This window comes from Danio rerio, chromosome 12 (genome assembly GCF_052040795.2).
Source record: "Danio rerio strain M-AB ecotype USA chromosome 12, GRCz13ab, whole genome shotgun sequence".
Classification (NCBI taxonomy): Eukaryota; Metazoa; Chordata; class Actinopteri; order Cypriniformes; family Danionidae; genus Danio; species Danio rerio.
In genome coordinates this window covers 10,771,705-10,792,218 of record NC_141032.1, presented here as the reverse complement: position 1 = coordinate 10,792,218, position 20,514 = coordinate 10,771,705, and the positions used below count along the sequence as shown (strand labels likewise).

The 20,514-nt window shown below is 36.7% G+C and overlaps 1 protein-coding gene across 1 annotated transcript; it reads right to left on the bottom strand.

Moving 5' to 3' along the window:
- Positions 1-7,045: 7,045 nt before the first annotated feature.
- psmc5 (proteasome 26S subunit, ATPase 5) lies at positions 7,046-18,725 on the bottom strand. The gene is given in 12 exon segments (NM_001003740.1): positions 7,046-7,224; positions 7,337-7,423; positions 7,536-7,646; positions 7,770-7,868; positions 10,456-10,646; positions 12,455-12,581; positions 12,690-12,920; positions 14,914-14,970; positions 15,058-15,155; positions 15,296-15,365; positions 18,064-18,135; positions 18,695-18,725. Coding segments are annotated over 12 exon segments (1,221 nt in total). The 5' UTR covers positions 18,719-18,725; the 3' UTR covers positions 7,046-7,170.
- Between the last annotated feature and the right edge of the window lie 1,789 nt (positions 18,726-20,514).

Sequence of the window (20,514 nt, the reverse complement as noted above, 5' to 3'; positions counted from 1 at the left end):
GGTAGGGTGTAGATAGGAGTGACCTCTGCGGAGGTTTGAGCTTGAGGGTAGGGTGTAGATAGGAGTGACCTCTGCGGAGGTTTGAGCTTGAGGGTAGAGTGTAGCTAGGAGCGACCTCTGCGGAGGTTTGAGCTTGAAGGTAGGGTGTAGATAGGAGTGACCTCTGCGGAGGTTTGAGCTTGAGGGTAGGGTGTAGATAGGAGTGACCTCTGCGGAGGTTTGAGCTTGAGGGTAGGGTGTAGATAGGAGTGACCTCTGCGGAGGTTTGAGCTTGAGGGTAGAGTGTAGCTGGGAGGAGCAAAGAGTGGAAGAGAGTAACTCTTGCGAGAGTTGGAGCTTGAAGCGACCTCTGTGGAGGTCAGAGCTTGGGGGTAGAGTGTAGACAGGGGGAGATAGGTAGCAGTGAGTGGAAGAGAGTAACTCTTGTGAGAGTTGGAGCTCTGAGCGACCTTTGTGGAGGTCAGAGCTTGAGGGTAGATTGCGGATAGGAGGAGATAGATATCAGTGAGTGGGAAAGAGGATTTGGATAACTCTTGCGAGAGATTGGGGCTCGGAGCGACCCCTGTGGGGGTCAGAGCTAGAGGGTGAGTCATAAGGAGAAGAGAGGTAGTTGAAGTAGAGTGAAGAAGTTTTAGCTTGAGCGGACCCCTGCGGGGTTTGGAGCTTGGAGAAAGAGTCTAGGCGGAAAAAGAATAGGTAACATCGTGAAGAAGAAAGGACTGTGGCCGCTATGGCCGAATCCTGCGAGAGTTGGAGCTCAAGGGGGCCCCTTCGGGTGTCTGAAGAGTCTAGACAGGAGAAACAAGATCATTAGAGGTAGAGTGTAAAATAGATTAGTTGGGAGTGGAGTGTAGAGAAGAAAGGAACGAGAGGCTGAAAAGTAGGGTTATAAGGATAAAAGATTTGGAAAAGTTGGAAGAAGGGAACAAGCACAAATATAATACATATGTACAAACGCAGTAAATGCGCAAAGAACATGTGGATACAAACGTCTGCATCTGTAAATAGCTATTGGTGATTGCAGAAGATGCTAACTGCAATGGCCCTTGAGGGAGTCCTTGGCAAACATGTAAGGGTGCCATGGGTGGACAATTGGGCTTCTGCGGGGTTTGGTTTGGATGACTCTTGCGAGAGTCGAGGCTCTGTTAGACACCTTTTTGAGTTGGAGCCGTGTGAGGAGGTGCTTGGGGGTTGGTTAAAGCCTGTTGGGCTTTCTTGAGGTGGTATTTACTGAGACGTATATAAGATTTGAAAACTTCAGAAGACCAGCGACCAAGGGTCTGGATCTGATGGTGTGAGAGCCCGTTGTAGTGGCTGCGCCAATCCTGAATGAGTGGCTGGAAAAGGGCTCTGGGAAAAAACCTGATAGGCGAAAGATTTCTTTAAGGTGTTTTTGAAACCAGAATCGAGATACTGGACGGTTAGCGTCATCAGTAAAAAGCGGGGCCAGTGGGTTAGCCTCTTGAGATTTTCTAGGCTAAGAGGGTTTGGAATGGGCGTGTAGGTGAAGGAATATTGAAAATGAGGATAGAGTGTCCTCTCTGGAATTAATCTGTTTTGCTTTGTTTGATAAGGAAAGAGATAGTTTCCCTGTCTTGCAAAGCTAGATCTGAGATGGTGGGGTGGAGTAGAGGGTTAAATTTGGATGTAACTGTTAATTCAGAACATTTAAGAAACCCCCCAAAAAATGCTAGATTGAACATAGCATCTAAGGTGCGGGCTGTATGGGAGGAAATGTAACCTTTACAGAGGGTGTAGATGCATGAGGTAAGGATTTTGAGTGTAATGGGTTGTCTAGCATGGTATGGAATTGTTTGAACGAATTCCATGCTGTGAGGTATGCATTGAGGGTTCTGGGAGCTATTGCTTGTAGGATAAGAGATAGAGAAGTTTGATGAAGATTATGAAGTGGGTGGTTTATGGAAATATCGTTACTGAATAAGGAGGGACCGGCGTTGGGTGAGGGTCTGCTTCCGGGGCTAGTTGCCAGAATATCTGCAAAAAGAAATGAGAGAGAGAGAGTCAGCGATTTGGTTTTTGCAACCAGGTACATGTTCAGCAATCATGATAAATTGTTTTTTAGCAGATATCCAGAAAAGGTGTCTTAAAAATGGCATAAGCGATTGGGAGTGGGAGCGCCCTTTGTTAATGCAATGCACTGTAGCTTCGTTATCGCAGTGAAAGAGAATGCTAGATGTAGACCATTCGTCCCCCCACCGGATGGCTGCTGCGATGATAGGGTAGAATTTGAAGAGGGCTGAAAAACATTGGTCTTTGGAATGGAATTACAATTGGGTTGGCCATGTTGAGACAAACCAGTGTCCTTTATATTAGCCACTGTAACCTATTGGAGGGGCAGCGTCTGTGTATGTGTTGATGTCAATAGGGGATGCAATCAAGTCGCTGTAGAAAAAGGAACAGCCGTTCCATTGCTTAAGGAAAGAGATCCATAAGCAAAGTTCATCGCGACTGGGTTTGGAGAGAAAAATTGTTTCTTCTAAACCATGAACTTTGGTGGATAATTGATGGAGGAGGGAAATGAAAGGAATAATGCGCATAGCGAAATTTAGATGGCCGAGAATTGGTAGGAGTTCTCGTTGTGTGCACATCTGTTTTTCAAGGAAAATTTGGGATAGAGAAATTATTCGATTGATTTTCTCTTTAGGAAGGGATGCTTGGAATTTATGCGAGTCTAGATTAATACCCAGAAATTCGATTGAAGTACTGGGTCCTTCCGAGATCAGCGAAAACCTGCTGGGTGATCGCTAGGTGTTTGGCTGGAGGAGATGACGGGGGGGAAATAAGAAAATCGTCTAGAAGGTGAATGAGGTATGGTATTTCGTAAATATTAGACAGAATCCAGCATAAAGCTTCTGACATTATGTCAAATATTTTTTGGGCTGCTTTTGCATCCGAAAAATAGAATTGATTTCGCCAATAAATGCCAAAAGGTGCCAGAAGTCTGGGTGGATTGGCATGATTTTAAAGGTAGGGGAAATGTCTTCTTTGGCTAGCCAGGTGTTACGACTGGCTATCTTTATGAGAGAGATCTCTTGATCAATGTCGTGGTAGTTAAGTAAATATTCGTCCAATGGGATAGTGCTGTTAATGCTAGGAAAGGAGCAATTGTGTTGGGACGAAAGGTCGACTACAAGGCGTTTTTGCCAGAACATTTTTGAGTAGCGACACCAATAGGGCTAATGCGCGAGATATTAAAAGGAGGAGCCTTGGAGTTCCAATCATGAAGTTGTTGTCGATTTCTTTTTAATAAGATAATCGACGGTTTCAGGTTCGGAGGTTGCAGACTGCAGGTTAGGACAGATTGGATAAAGTGAAAAATGGATTGTATCCTTTGTGAAGAGGATGTGGAGTGTAATAGGTTGGATGAGGGTCAGCTTCTGGAGCCAGCAGTCATGATCTCTAAAATAGAAAAAACAAAGAGAATCAGAAATTAAATCTTTGTAAAATAATACAAGTATGGCAGACATGAAAATTGTTTTAGTTTATATCCATGCGAGGTATCTTAATAAGGGCATGGGCGGCTGTAAATGGAAGCGCTTTTGATAATGCATGGTCCGATGACTTCATTGATACGATGTGCAAGGATGGTAGGGGTGGGTGTTCGTCTCCTAACGGGATGACAGATGAATGGAGAGCTGAGGACATGGGATATGGCTAGTCTGGTGGTCCTGGAAAACTGGTACCCCTTGAAGACTGAGCATGTGAAGTGATAGTGAAGTTTAAATTTGTATTTATAACAGTCAAGTGGGAAGTTTGTTTCTTTGCCGTTTTCACATCCGACTGACTTGCTATATAATCTTATATGACGCTTGTAAATCAACACATGAGTCGCTGGCGTATTACAATTGGACTTCTGTGCTTGATGGCATAATGTTTTTCAATAGCTTGTTAATATTTACTGGTTGGGTAATAATCTTTTCAGAAGTTAAATGTCAAATGGAATTTTTTTTTTTTTTTTTAACTAAATTTACAAGCGTGTCTGGCCTATTCATTCATAAGGTCTTTGCAACAGAGTCAAGAGAGAGGGCGGGACCATCTCCAGTCTTTTAGCTCATTGGATGGAGACGCTTATCTTTACAGCTATTGGCTTAAGGAGTTTCAGTCAGGCCATGCAAAAGGTGCAAAAAGCCTGGCGGCCATTTTGTTGATCAAATTCAACATTGTTTGTGGCTGGAGCTGCTGCTCTGCTGAACACATTCCAGCAAACAATCTGTTAAACGATGGATAGCATGTGTACTGCTAGGAGAAGGTGAGGGTTCCGTTTTATTGCAATAGCTTTGGAGTTTGGCTTATATCTTGCTGGGAAATAAGGTTGAAGACACAGCAGATGCGTTGTGGAGGCTCTTTGAAGTGGAAGGTTTTGGTGTTGTTGTTTAAGCTGTTGATGAAATTGTTGGAGTTGTAGTTGTTTGAAATGGTAGCAATAGTAGTTGTTGTTGTTGTTGCTGTAGCTTGTATATTGTAGCTTGTAGATTGAAGCTTTTAGATTGTATATTGTAGATTGTAGCTTGAAGCTTTTGTAGCTTGTAGCACTTGTAGCTTTTGTAGTTGATGAGCAGAGCAGAGCGTTCTTCCAAATGAAGATCCTGAAGATTGTAGCTTGTTGCTGCTTTAGTTGTCCATGCTGGTTTAGAGTTGGTTCTTCAACGGAGCTAGCTACGGTGAAGCTGCTTCTTCCAAACGAAGATAAAGTGAACTGAAAACTTAGACTATTTATGGTGCCTTAGGGCTCATATGATTGGAAGATTAGTGATTAGCAAATGCGAGACTGGACGTGATAAATCATAAGCACGTGATCCTCTCGAAATTAGTTTATGAATAAACTTCACTTAAAAGTGGCAAAAGGAACATAGCAACCACGTCTGCTAAAAATTGAGGATGAAATCTATACATCTACAATATAGTCCAGTTGGGTCATCTTCTGTAGTAACTGATGTCATTTGATTTATCCTGAACTTTTCATCATCTAAACAGGTAAAACTGTACATCAGTTTTTAAGCATCAAGAGTAATGTAACAGTAATTATTTTGAGTGCTTGCATCAGTCGAGAGTTATAGTGCTCAGCATATGTGTACACCCTTTATAAATCTCTCATGTAGATTAATATTTTCTATAGGAAGCTTTACAATATTATATTCATACATATACAGTTGAAGTCAGAATTATTAGCTCCCGTTTGAATTTTTTCTCTTTTTTAAATATTTCCCAAATGATGTTTAACTGAGCAAGAACATTTTCACAGTATGTCTGATAATATTTTTTTCTTCTGGAGAAAGTCTTATTTGTTTTATTTCAGCTAGAAAAAAGGCAGTTTTTAATTTTTTAAACATTGTTTTAAGGACAAACTTTGGAGCCTTTTAAGATATATTTTTCAATAGTCTACAGAGCAAGCCATCTGTATGCAATAACTTGCCTATTCCTAATCACCGTAACCTGCCTAGTTAACCTAATTAACATAGTGAAGCCTTTAAAATGCACTTTAAGCTGTATAGGAGTGTCTTAATAAATATCTAGTAAATATTATTTACTGTCATCATGGCAAAGATAAAAATAAATCAGTTATTAGAAAGGAGTTATTAAACTATTGTTTAGAAATGTGCTGAAAAAATTAACTTACAATAACAATACAAAATTTAAAAAGAGCAAAATTCAGGTGAAACAAATGTATCAAATATAGTTGAAATTTTGTAGTTTGTAATTTTCCCAATATTTACATGTATTTAAATGTTTTGTACTTATATTTTTAAAGATGTTCGGGAGCCTAAATATTATTTCTGTTAAATATATCTGTTTAGGTATTGTTCTGTTCAAATGCTTCAATATTTATGACCCATGTTACTAGTACTTAATTATACTGAACGCTGTACATCGTGTTGATTAAATAAATACAAAATTATTTAAAATGTGATGTGTGAGTTGCACTTTTTTAATGAGATGAATTTGATGTTCAATTATGTTATATTGAAAATGGGGTTTTAGTCCAATAAACAAAGTATCTTTGACTTGTGTGCTTTGTATTCAAGCATTAAAAAAAAAAGATTTTTTTGTAAAAACGTGCAATTTTGTCAACAGTTTTGAATATTGACATCAGGGTTCTGAAATAATAACTCTATCAAACCTCTTCAGCTGCTCCAGAACGCCGCAGCACGAGTGGTCTTTAATGAACATAAAAGAGTCATGTCACTCTCATCCGTTTGCACTGGCTGCCAGTTGCTGCTCGCATCAAATTCAAAGCTCTGATGTTTGCCTACAAAGCGACCTCTGGCTTTGCTCCTTCTTATCTGCTCTCACCTCTGCAGATCTATGTGCCCTCCAGAAACTTGCTTTCTGTGAATGAACGTCACCTCGTGGTTCCATCCCTAAGAGGGAAGAAATCACTTTCCCAAAGTCTCGCATACAATCTGCACAGTTGGTGGAATGAACTCCCTAACTGCATCAGAAAGGCAGAGTCACTTGCTGTCTTCAAGAAACGACTAAAAACTCAACTATTTAGTCTCCACTTTCCTTCCTAATCTGCAATTGCCTCTCTGGCTATAGCACTAACTGTACTCAAAAAAAAAAAAAAAACGTGATAAGCTCAGTTTTTGTCAATGTTTAAGGCATTGTCCGTAATCAGCCTGTTTTATGCAAACACAAGCAAAATAATGTTGGAAAACAGCTGTTAAATGGGTCAATTTCAGCTTTTTTTCTACATTCTCAGGAATATCTAGTTTTGTCCAACTGAAGAAACTCATGAAAGTCTACAACCATTTCAGTGAATTAAGTATTTTTATATGCAGCTCTAAATTAGGTCAAGGTTATTTTCAGTTCAGTAATTCTACACTTTACTTTCCTTATCGTTGACCTTTCCGTCTTAAACCCTTTAATGGGTGAGGAACCATACATGGTAACCTCATGTAAAATTTAAGCAATGAAAGTTCAAAAGCCTCGTAATAACCCCCAGTAAATCTTTCCCAATGAGTGCTCCATAAAGAGCTACACAATAACAGTAGAGGTCAATGGTACAATCAAATGTGCAAGTGCATTATTATGAACCTTTTTTATTCCGGAAGGAAAGAAAACAGATCAAACTAGTTATTTTGAATACATTTGGGTGATTACAATAAAGTAACTTAGACACGAAAAAAAGCAGATCACAGAGTGTAACGTTTACTTCCAGAGTTTCTTGATGGACATGTTTTTCTCGCTGTCTTTCTGCATCACCTGTGAACATACGGTAAGTTACAGATTAGAGACATCCACTTTTTCTTTCCCCTATAAGGATTTTAAGGTGATAATAGAATAATGCAAGTAAAACAAGAAACATTGTCCATACCTTTGCTACTGCCATTTCAAAGTCCTCCTGGGTAACATGGACCCTCCTTTCTCTCAGGGCGTACATCCCTGCCTCTGTGCAGACGCCCTGTCAGTCACACAAAGACAAAACTCTCACACTGATGCAGCACCACTACTGATGAGAAGCCTGTAAATGAGTGTAAATGAAAGCAGCGGCGCAGGTTAAATCATGACCCCACCTTGACTTCAGCTCCAGACGCTCCGGGCATCAGCTCTGCAATCTTGCGCAGGTTAATTCCACGTGTCAGGTTCATCTTACGCGAGTGGATTTTCAAAATGTCCAAGCGGGCCTGTGGAGAACAACAGAACATAAAGAGGTCAGACTTTCTGTCAACATGTATAGACGTCAGATGTATTCGTTTTCAGGATGAAGATGAAGCTGAAAATTCGAAATATTTAACATTCAGTGTCACCTCTTCATTGGGAGGAGGGAATTCGATCTTCCTGTCAATGCGGCCTGGTCGAAGAAGCGCAGAGTCGAGAATGTCAATACGGTTTGTTGCCATGATAACCTGAGGGAAAAGAAGAAAATATTCACAAAAAAAAAAAAAATATATATATATATATATACAGCTGAAGCCAAGCACAGAAATGACACCAATGTAATCAGTTTTATTTGATCAAGTGTGATGTTTGCAATATGTATTAAATTAAATAATTAGAAAAATTAAGTAATTACTGAAAAATATTTTATTAGCGTTTTTCTATTTTTAACTTTACACTTTCAGATTTTATTTGATCAAATTATTAATCAAAACAAAACAGTTAATGATCATAATCGAAAGATTATCTACTATTACCATCATTCAAAATTAAAACTACAATACTACTGTTAGTCTTAGACTTATCAAAGACTTATCATCTGTTTTCTAAGATAAAACTACAGATCATTAAAATAGCTGGAAAAGCAAAAGGAACCCTTGAAGTTTCTCTTTCACAAACAAATTGAATGTTTTTCATCCAATGAGTAAAACATTATGTATAGTCTAGAAGAATATATAAGAAAAATCTTAAAATAATTTACAGGGTGGGCCATTTATATGCACACATCTTAATAAAATGAGAATGGTTGGTGATATTAACGTCCTGTTTGTGGCACATTAGTATATGTGAGGGGGCAAACTTTTCAAGATGGGTGGTGACCATGGTGGCCATTTTGAAGTCGGACATCTTTCAATAGGAAGAGGGTCATTTGACAATCAGACTTATTGGGAATTTCCCAATAAATTTTTTAGAATTGTGAATTCCCATCAACTATCAACTGTAAACAGGCTGATAAAATGACTAAATATAGCCACTTTTGACGCTAATAAACAATCAAAGTCCTCGTGCTGCAGGAAATAGGTTTGCTGAAGGTGCAGCTGTCGTGCAGTGAGAGGTTTGCGTCTTTAATAAACTACGACAGTTTGCGTTCATTGAAAAGTAGGGCAGCTCGATTTTGGTAAAAATCATAATCACGATTATTTTGGTCATAATTGTAATCACGATTATTCAAAACGATAATCAGTTGAGGTCACTATTATTAGCGCTCCTTGAATTTTTAAAAATTAAATATTTCCCAAATGATGTTTAACAGAGCAAGGAATTTTAACAATATTTCCTCTAATATTTTTTCTTCTGGAGAAAAGCTTATTTGTTTTAGTTTGGCTAGAATAAAAGCAGGTTTAAATATTTTGAAACCCATTGTAAGGTCTATAATATTAGCCCCCTTAAGCAATTTATTTTTTGATTGTCTGCAGAAGAAACTACTGTTAAACAATAACTTGCCTAATTACCCTAATTAAGCCTTTGAATCACACTTTAAATATGAATGCTTGTATTTTGAAAAATATCCAGTCTAATATTGTGTGCTGTCATCATAGCAAAGATAAAATAGTTAAATAGTTATTAAATCTATTATGTTCAGAAATCTTCTTTCCATTGAACAGAAATTGGGGGGAAAGGGTTGCTAATATTGAGGAGGGCTAATAATTCTGATTTCAACTATATACAGTTATTTTCCTCTCTGCAAAGGAAATATGAAACAAACAGTGCTTTAACCATATTCACTGCAAGAAAAACACTTTAGCTACAAAAGTCCAGAGCAGTGAGGGATTTTCTCATTTTGTTTGATTAATGATAAAAACAGGCGGCAGCAGGAATTGTGCTCTTTCACGTTTCTTTTGATTCTCAACTCGTTTGTTTATCACACAAATGAGGGTTAATATGAATAATCACTAAACACCGCGTTTTTGACACCTATTTGACCATTAAAGCGCTCGCGTTAAGATGTGATGTGTGCACTCTGCTTGTCTCAGTGAGCGAATGAGACCAAATGCTGACCGCATGCTTCTGACTGTGTTTGCAGGCCGCAAACACAACCATGAGGTCTTTCGCAGTTTTAAGAGCAACACGTGTACAACTGGAAAGGGGGCGATATATGATGCAATAATCGTTTATCTCGATTAATGTTTTTTCATAATTATTAGAAGCCAAAATTGATATTGGATTTTTGATAAATTGCACAGCCCTATTGAACAGTAAGAAGGATTAATAAATCCATATGAAATAGTCCCTAAAGTCACGTCTCAACTTCAGTTTTGGGCTCAGGCGCATTTTTGCACTCGCACTACAAGCATACCACGCCAAAGCCCAAGTGAACCGCGCTCTGGCACACCTCTTCCACCCAGGCCAGGGCCGGCCAAGTGAGCCGTGCCCGAGTCTGATTCAAAGCACTCACACTTCTCTAACGATCCAGGAAACGGGCCTGGGTATAGATCGGATAGCATAGTGTGAGTACGCCCTCAATTGGATCTAATCTTTTGCAAATTTCTTTCTTCTGTTGAACACAAAACAAGATATTTTGAAGGATGTTGGAAAAAGCAGCCACAGACATCCATAGAACGAACAAAAAAATACTATGGATGTCAATGGCTGTTTTCTATATACTTGAGTAAATCTTCTTTTGTGTTCAACAGAAGAAAGAAACTCAAAAAGCTTTGGAGTAAGTGAATGAGAAGTAAATGACGACATTTTTGGAGTGAACTATCCCTTTAATTTTTTCTCTCAGCAAAGACTAGATGTTTGAATCAGCAGAGGGTACAGATGTTTTCCTCTCACCTTGATGTTCTTGGTGGCCTCGAAGCCATCCAGCTGGTTGAGGAGCTCCAGCATGGTCCTCTGCACTTCACTGTCTCCTCCTGATCCTCCCTCCAGACGAGACGAGCCAATGGAGTCGATCTCGTCCATGAAGATGATGGAGGGCGCGTGTTCCCTGGCCATGACGAACAGCTCGCGCACCATACGAGCTCCTGCAATTAACATGGAGAGTCCGAATATGAAAATCAATCCTACTCTGCAAATCAGAGGAAAGTTCTTTAAATTTTTCCCATTGACAAAAAACTCTCCTCAGAGCTGACGAATGGCTTTTTTTTTTTTTTGAAAGAGATAGTGTTCAATAAAGAAGCTAAATTTAAAGAGGTAGTTCACCCAAACCGGAAAAATCTGATTCATAATGAATTAATTATTATCGTTTCAACTACCTGACCTGCATGGCCATTATTTTACCCATAAACAAATCATAAATAAATAAAAATAAGTTACACACAGATTACCACCTGTCAATTATTTGTTCCGCATGAACAGGCAGAGTGATCAGTGTCTTTATAATGGCGTCGACAAACTTGCTTGGTAAAAAAGTTGCACAACCAACAGTGACTATGTTCACATGGACACCAATAGTTCGATTTTAATGCAATTAGGACAATACCCTGATTAAGAGTTAACCACATAAACAGCGATTTTTGAGAAAATTAATCTAATAAACGTCCTAATTGAATTAAATTATTGAAGTGCATTACAGATTTGTAAACACCTTAATCGAATTATTACCGTCATGTAGAACTTTTCGCAGCATTTGGCGACAGGATAGTCCACACACATACACACATGCATTAATTGAATAATTGAATTATGTGCTATAATATGTAAAACGGGATCATGAAAGCAACAATCAAAAAGCAACTCATGTAAACACCTTATTATTCTCTTAATTAGGTTAAAGCAAATAAGTTGATTACTGATGTCCATGTAAACGTAGTCACTTTCTGAGGTTTTTGCTAAAATTACTAAGTACAAGCGTGAAAGCGAAAGATTGAAGATTAAATATCACCCTTAACAACTGTAGTAAGACGCAATCCAGCGGTAAATGCTTGATAAACTTTCCGATGTGCACTGCTCTCTGGGCTTGTCAGACGAGCGCATGAGAGTGCGAGAGTGTGAGTATGGGTATCTGGGTGTGTGCGTTTGTGTGGTCACAAAATGTGTGTTTTCAGCAATTTAGCGTGGAAGGAGGGTTTTTCAAAAATGCTAGATGAAACGCCAGTGTGGATGTGGATAGTTTTCGATCTAAAATGCCATTTTAAAACGAAGACGCATTAGTGTAAATGGGTTGTGTAAATTGTTCAAAAATCGCATGAAAAATCATGTTTGGAATTCTAATAAAGTGAGTAATTCTGCTTAGGATTGTATCGTTCAATGAAACATGAATATTTTTTAGCCCTCGACGTCTTTAATGGGCTCCTAAATTTCAGTATTAATATGAACTTACTAGGAAGAATGTGACAAATCCTGTTTGGTTGTTTGTTTCTTTTAAATCCCATATAAAGCTTATATAGCCATTCTCATGATAAAAAAATATACTGGAAATATTAATTTTTTTATAAAACCGTACAATCTTAAAAAATGCTTCAAAAGAATGAACTCAATAAAATAAAGTCCTCACAGAATTAAAACCCAATAGAACATGCTGTATAATGAAAGTGTTTTTACAGATAGAACATGTGGGAGGCCATTCTTCTAGTATTAAAACTTGTGTGCCATCCTAGAGAGACCAATTCTACAGCAGGTAAAAAAACAATTTAAACATTAGGGCTAATTTCCCATTTCCTTTTTGCTATTTGTTATTAATGTATGAACAAACTGTTGGTTTTAGATGCAAAGGAGGTACTGGACAAATGTTATGGTTTGTCAATTTACAGCAGAGACTGCATCCTTCTTCCCTTTGATTCCAGTGTCCAAAGAAAGAGAGATTTGTTTTTTGTAAAAGCAGCCCACCAACCTTCTCCAATGAACTTCTGCACCAGCTCTGATCCTGACACCCGAATGAAGGTGCAGTCAGTGTGATGAGCCACAGCTCGGGCTAACAGTGTCTTTCCTGTGCCAGGAGGTCCATACAGCAGCACACCCTACAGAAAACATACAGTCAGAAACATGACCAAGCATATCTGGCTGACCTATTGACCTTCTTGCATGACATAATTATCCAGATAAGAATGTGCAGTGCCGTCACTTGCCTTGGGTTGTGCAATTCCAAGAGCTTCAAACAATTCTGGGTGTTTGACTGGAAGTTCAATCACTTCTTTAATCTCCTTGATCTGTTTGTCCAGTCCTCCGATCATCTCGTACGTCGAATCTGGCACCTTCTCCACCATCATCAGGGAGACCAGTGGGTCCACCTTGTTCGGCAGGATTTTGTGAAGTGTGTAGCTGTCATTTCGAAGTGCTACACGGCAATTTGGGGTTACCTGGTGGAAAGGAGGATTTAATTCACTTTAAATATAAAAAACCAAAAAATTGAAATTACAATAAATAAAAAAAGTTATGATCCACCACCTGAAAGCTATTTTGTGAATTACTTTAAACCAGTGGTTCTCAAACTTTTTTCTGTAAGTAGCACCACAATGACCAGTATTAAAATACAGTAGCGGCACAGGCCTAAATAAACAGCTACAGCTCTGCACAGTTCAAAAACAAGGCAAATTAATTCCTATTATTATATTTATTATCGTCAGCCATTTTAAACATTATAAATAGTTTGAACACTGACACTGCACTTACTAATTAAAATGTGCTTTTAAAAGTTAATTAAAAGTAGCACTGTTCTTAAAAAGGAAAAAGAAAACTGCTGTACTTATAAAGTATTAATGTATAGTAGCCTATTCATAAAAACCTAGAAATGTTCTTTGGAACTCATAAATATAGGCTATATTTCATCATATTCATATATAAACTCTTTTTGATACATTTTGAAAAATATGTTGCATGTATTTGTGTCTTTAAAGTCTAAACATTAACTTGAATTTTAAATAAATGATTTGGATTTACATATTTAAATTAGATCTGCTTACTGCGCAATAGAGTAGGCTTTGTATGTCTGAAAAGCAAGTAAATAAACCATACCGTCAACATTTGGATATAAAAGTACGGGATACGCCCCAAACAACCGTTACAAATATGGGGAGGAAATTAGCTTCAAATGATAGAGTACATAACAAACATTAGAAAATTAAAATAAAATAAAAGGTTTAGCCTATTAAAATCAATTTACTGATTACATCGGTGTTATCGTATCCGTCAAAGGGTTAAAAGTGTGTTCATTTTTTTACTTTAATTATTCAGCCATTTCTCAGCATACCACTAGAAGGAAGCCTGCGGACCCCTAGTGGTATGTGTTCCACAGTTTGAGAACCACTGCTTTAAACTATTAAAAAAGAATTAAAAATCCAATAAAAAGAAAATCAATCCAACATCATTAAAGTTATAAAATGTAATAGAAGTTATAAAATAATACATTTTTTTTTAACAATCACTCACATTTTTTTTAATAAAAATACAAAACCCATTAATGTGCAAAAAATATATTAATATGAAAGCTGAACATTAGATATGATTTAAAATATCACTTAAAGGTACAATAAAATAAAAACTGAAGGTATCATTCTGAGGTGGCATTTACACTAGGACTTTTTACAACAACAACAAAAAAAGCACAGATGTTCAATGTTCTTATGTAACTAGACAAGCTTTTTAAATGTTTGTACCAGAAAATATATTATATTAAATATATTATTAATATTGTATATATTATTATGGGTGCTTTAAGCTTTTTCGCCAATATTATATATATTTTGCTTTTAAATAAATGGAGACTTAGTGATCATAAGAGACTTTCAAAAATATTTAAAATGTATGTGTTTAGGTTTAGCAACTTCCACTGTGATATTCTGCTCAAATAGAATCCAGTCTGTTCATCCAAGAGCCTTTTTTACTGCTACTGAAATTTTCATTTGCAGGTAAAACCTCTTATTGAAGAATTGTAATAAATCCAGACTGTGTAGTTTAAGGGTGTTTGCTTAATAAATGTGCTTTTGCTATGTCTGTGCCAAAAAAAATCTTGTCAAATTAATAACAGAATAAATACTGGTAACATTTTATTTTGATAGTCTATTTGAGTATTACTATATTGTCTGCTTAATATCTATTAATTCTGCTCCTTCAACTGACATTTATCTAACTGTAAGAAACTTTGCAAGTACATGTCAACTTACACTAACATTAACCCCAACCTAACAGTGTACTTTTAATATAATAAGAATTAGTTTGCATGTAGACAAATGGACCATCAAAATAAAGCGAGACCGAAATATTACAAATTTCACAACTTCAACCGAAATTAAAATTGCAATAATCTTCAATAACTATATTTAAAAGATTAAACATATATCAAAAAACACTTACATCATTAATATCAATGTTCTTATCCACATCCACTACAAACTTCCCTTCTGGATGCACCTAAAAACAAGAATAAATATACAATTGAAAAACAGCACTGCAGTCTCACCGTTGATATGTATATCAGGAAATAAAAGTCTGTCCAACCTTGACCAGCACTTTCTTCTTATCCATGGCTCTCACCACCTCTCCCACATAAGAGCCCTGTTCCTGCAGCAGCTGAAGCTCCTCACGCAGGAGACGCACTGAAACAAAGCACTCTCTGTCAAGTCATCCGGCTGATATTCATAGCATATGCTTAACAGATATGCATTTGAATATTAAGATGTTCAGGTCGACATCCTAAAATCAAATTCATCCAAATGTGAGTGAAAAAGAGTTTTACCCTTGGCATTTAGCTCATTCCTTTGAGCCTGTAGGCGTCTGAGATTTTGGCTTTTCTCATTTACTGTCAACTGAGTAAAGAGACAAGCACAGTTAGACAATGTAAAAACAGACAGAATAAACCTCTTCTGACAAAAAACTGAGTTTAAAGGATTACATACCAATTTTTTAAGCTTAAAATATGGTCTTTGGTGATGCATAAAATGCAAGTCAACTCTAATGTTTCATATGCATCAGAAAATGTGCACTCCAGATTATTGTAAATACACTGAGGACTGTTTGCAGTGGATTAAAGGTAATAATTTTATATACAATGTTCTAGCAAAATGGCATTCCTTCACATTTCGTCCTTCAGAAAACCTCAATGTACCATCTGGTGCCATAATGGGGGTAAATTTAGTTTTGCCTGAGTTTTTTTTTTGCAGCTCACTATGACTGATTGTTCCCTTGCATTTTCTGAATCACCAAAAAGAGTTTCATCTAAAATCTCCTTTTATTCAAGACTTAAGCAGGGCTCAACAATAAGGACTGCCCAATGGCCCGGGGCCAGTATCAGGGATGCTCGGGACAGTAGAAAGAATGATTAATGGCCCGATCGGACCAGTGATGCCTTGTCACTAAATTTTAATTTGCCTGCGACTATTTGTCAATTATTATATTGTCTTAGAATCGAGAAGCAAATTTTTAAGTCAGCCACCTTTTGTTTTGCAATAAAAAACCTGCACATTTTCCATATTGCTATATTTTACTGCTAAATATATATTTTTAAATTTATATTTAAATTCTAGATTCATTCATTCATTCATTTTCTTGTCTGCTTAGTCCCTTTATTAATTCGGGGTCACCACAGCAGAATGAACCGCCAACTTATCCAGCACGTTTTTTTTACGCAGCGGATGCCCTACCAGCCTTCCATCTCTGGGAAACACACACGCACACACACAAACACACTTTAGCCTACCCAATTCACCTGTACCGCATGTCTTTGGACAGTGGGGGAAACTGGAGCACCCGAAGGAAACCCATGCGAATGCAGGGAGAACAAGCAGACTCCACACAGAAATGCCAACTGAGCCGAGGTTCGAACCAGCGACCCAGCGACCTTCTTGCTGTGAGGCGACAGCACTACCTATTGGGCCAATGCGTCGCCAATGCTAGGTTAACAGACATTATTTTTGAAACACTATTTAAAATATGTGGCTAAGACATAGTTTTTTTTTTTTTTTTTTTGGTACAGGGCCTGTGAAATTTTTGGCAGGGCAAGTAAAAATTTGAACCACTGGTCTAATCGAGCCAATAGAAAATATCTCTAGCGTTGAACCCTGCTTAAGGACAGAACCCTGCTTAAAAAAGCAGAACCCTGCTTAAATTTTTTTTTTTTGGTAAATATTTAACATTTTTACATATTTAAAAATGCAATTGTACTGTCCTTTACATCTTAAAAGTATCATTTAAAAACACTTGCAGATAATATAATTTTAAAGAAATAAACTTTAATAAATAAAATATTAAATGGAATTTTAACATAGTTCTTAACACATTCATAAACAATAATGATAATTCATAATGTCACAAAAAATGTTTTACCTAATAGTATAGTTAAAGTGATTGTTTTAATAATCATTTATTGTGCAAGTACATTTATTTTAAGGTGTTAAGACTATTAAATAGAAAAACGCATAAGGTACTTGGTTTCACTGTTTGTAATGAGTTTATTTTTGGTAATAATCACAAAAAAACTATTCTGTTTACCATAAATGACTGTCAGCATATGGCAGTATACTTTAATTCATCAAATTAACTTGTTATCTAAAGGAATAACTTATTTGGGTAAAAAAAAACTATTAAGTTCAACGTACTGTACATTTTCATTTAACTGTAAGCCAAATAAAATTTAGCGTGCAAGATGCTCGGGGCAGTAGACAGAACCGTTACTGGCCTGATTGGCCCAGTGTTGCCTTGTCACTAAAGTTTAATTTGGCTGCAACTGTCTGTCAATTGTGTGCAAATAGGGTGCTAGACATTTGTTTTGCAACCTGTCTCGTTTAATATATGTGAATCAGCAATCGCACTCAGATCCACCCCAAAACCATCGGTCCGAGATCACCTAAATGAGGTGGTCTCAGTTTGAATAAAAAAAAAACTCTGGAGTTGATCGATTGTAGTGAGAAAGCAAAACGATCCAATGAACTAATTAACCAGGCTACATCACAGTGTATTATGGTTGTGTAATAGCCATATATACTGTTTATGAAGTGTTATGAGTAGGGTGGGATGTCATTTCTACCGGCAAATGAGCATGTCATGTCAAATATGAAAGTGAAAGCATGCTGAAACATTACAGAGTGCTGTTTATCCGTTCGGAAAATTGACAGAAATTACCATCTGATAATTGTTCCATATTTTAATCTTAATCTATTTTGTATCTATTTAATTATTGTCTCTAATATATTAATTTTAATCTATTGTTTTGTTTATTTCTACACTGACACCTCAAAAGAAAAATCAGCATTGATCTGCTTCATAATCTGACTGCAGTTTCGGTTCACGTTAATTCTCTCTATAATTTAAGGGTATAATGCATAAATCTATACCCAACGCTTTAAAAATAAATAAATTGAATAATTGTTTTGCTTTTGACACATTTTTTTTAAATTATGTGCCAAGGAAATAGGTACTAGCTTCCAGAAAAACCCTTTTTGAACCCTAAACTTTATCTCAATAGTAAATTGTATCAGCAAAAGTGAAGTGTTTGATTGCTATTCTTACCTGAAGCTCCTCGATTTTGGACAAGTAATACTGTCGGAGACCAGAGCCTCCTTTACTGTCCTCGATATCCATCTGCAAACATAAATATTAACAATAATATTGATATGCAGTCATGATATTGACAGTCGGGGATTAACAGTAAAGTGATTATGTCAGGTAAAGAAATCGGTTTATTGCTTTTAAAATGATCTAGTCATCCTGTAGAGATGGGAAATAAGACATTTCTCTTTGTATTGTTCGAGAGTAACTTATAGCTTTATTTTCAACAGCGTTTTTTGATTCCCAACGTTAAATTCAGTGACATGACATTCCTGAAGTACTACCAGAGATTCATGACATTATTACACACAAAATATATCTACAGTCATTATAAACGTTATTGTATGTAATAATGAAACTTCCTTAGTTGACATGTTATATCCAGTCATGCCATGTTATGATCCATCCCAGTCAGTGACACAATGAGACAGCAAACTCTGCTTCATTCGTCTCTTAAAGTCAGACATTGTATCTTATTTCTAAACGCTACAGTCACCGTACAATATATCTCTGGAATTTGTTGTGCTAAAGAATAAAGTACAGCTAACATCACTGTTTATATTAGAAGATTTAAAACAAAAATATTACTTACTTGCTCGATCCCGTCCAGCGCCATCTTGAAAACACAAACTTCCGCCAGTCAATTGCGCTTTTCCGGTTTGTTTTCTTCAGGGAATGATGAAGACGGAGGATTCAATCTCTAGCGCCGCAGTCACATTGGAGAGATACTACAATCATATTCATCCCTCTGAGACCCACAGAACATTTTTTTTCCCTTTTTCTGATTTCCAACATCCTTTGGATTAAAAAAAAACTACAATTTAGAGTTTTCACAATTGTTTTTATTTTTATTTGTTTTTATTTTTATTTTTACAGCCTGTCCACTGTAGTGGACCACAGCACCACTTTAGGACCATTCTGCCAAACTCAACAAAACTGTACAGGATATTAATATCTGGATGCAGCCTTTATGATGCAAGCTGAATTTGCATCACTCAGCAATGCAATCTCAGACACAATGCACTCAATGGAGAGAGTGACATCACTGTGATGGGTAGGGTTCACTGCAAAAAATGCTTTTCTTGCTTAGATTTTTTGTCTTGTTTCTAGTCTAGATATCTAAAATTTCTTATATCAGGAAGCATTTTCTAAACAAGCAAAACATATTGTCTTGTTTTGAGTTCTAGTTTTTCCTTAAAACAAGCAAAATAATCTGCCAATGGGGTAAACAAAATAATCTTACGTCAAAAGAAAAAACAAGACCATTTTGTTTACCCCATTGGCAGATTATTTTGCTTGTTTTAAGGAAAAACTCACTTAATATCGGCACATTATTTCTCAAAACAAGACAATATGTTTTGCTTGTCTAGAAAACTCTTCTTGATTTAGGAATTTTTAGATATTTGTACTAGAAACAAGACAGAAAATCTAAGTAAGAAAAGCATTTTTTGCAGTGTTAGGGGTGGGGTTGGGTGAGCCCATTATAAAGCATTGGATGCAGCTCAAATTGCACTGCACCCGGTCTGCATCCAGACCCCTCTCCAAGAAATGGCTGAAAAGAGATATTAATCCAATATTAATGTAACTCAGACTAAACAAAAGCCATTTTTGTTTTGTCAGTTCACCTAATCTGCATATCTTTTAGGTGTCAGTGGATTTTTTTAGCAGTGCAGAGATTACAAACTTCAGTTTTGTCATTGTCACCCAATTAACTAATTCCACACAAAAGACATTTATTCAGACAACAATAGCTTCACCTTTGTTTAGATTGGCAGGATAAAATTAAATGTAAAGTTACTAACAAAGGCTGAAAATTCTGACCTAATTTTCTCACTTTTTACTTGTTCTAAACATGTTTGACTTTCTTTCTGAAGACTTCGAAGAAAGCTGGTAACCATTGACTTTCATACTATTTGTTTTCCTATGCGTGTCAATGCACCGGTTTCCTGCTGACTTTAAAATGTTCCGAAAGAAAGTCAAACAAGTTAAACACAAGTAAAAGGTGAGAAAAAGATGTTTTTATCAATGATGTTTTTAGATTTGATTTTAAAGGAAGCTGGAAACCTGTAAGCATTGACTTTTAAAGTATTTGTTTTCTTACCATGCATGTCAAAGGTTGCCGGTTTTCAGGTTTCTTTAAAATATCTTCTTCTGTGTTCAACAGAATTAAGAAATTCTGTGAACTAGGCAAAAAGCCACTTGTGAAAATGGAGACAGGTATTACCAGATTAACCAGGACTGCAGACACTACATGCATGAACATGACTGGTGTTATCTTTATTTAACGGTCTAGCATACAGCGCAAAAACATGCATTTTGTTATTTTGAGTAAACAATCAAATTATAACATTCAATATTAATAAAAACACTTCAATAAAGTTTAGTCTTTGCAATGAAGAAGGTAGTTTAAAT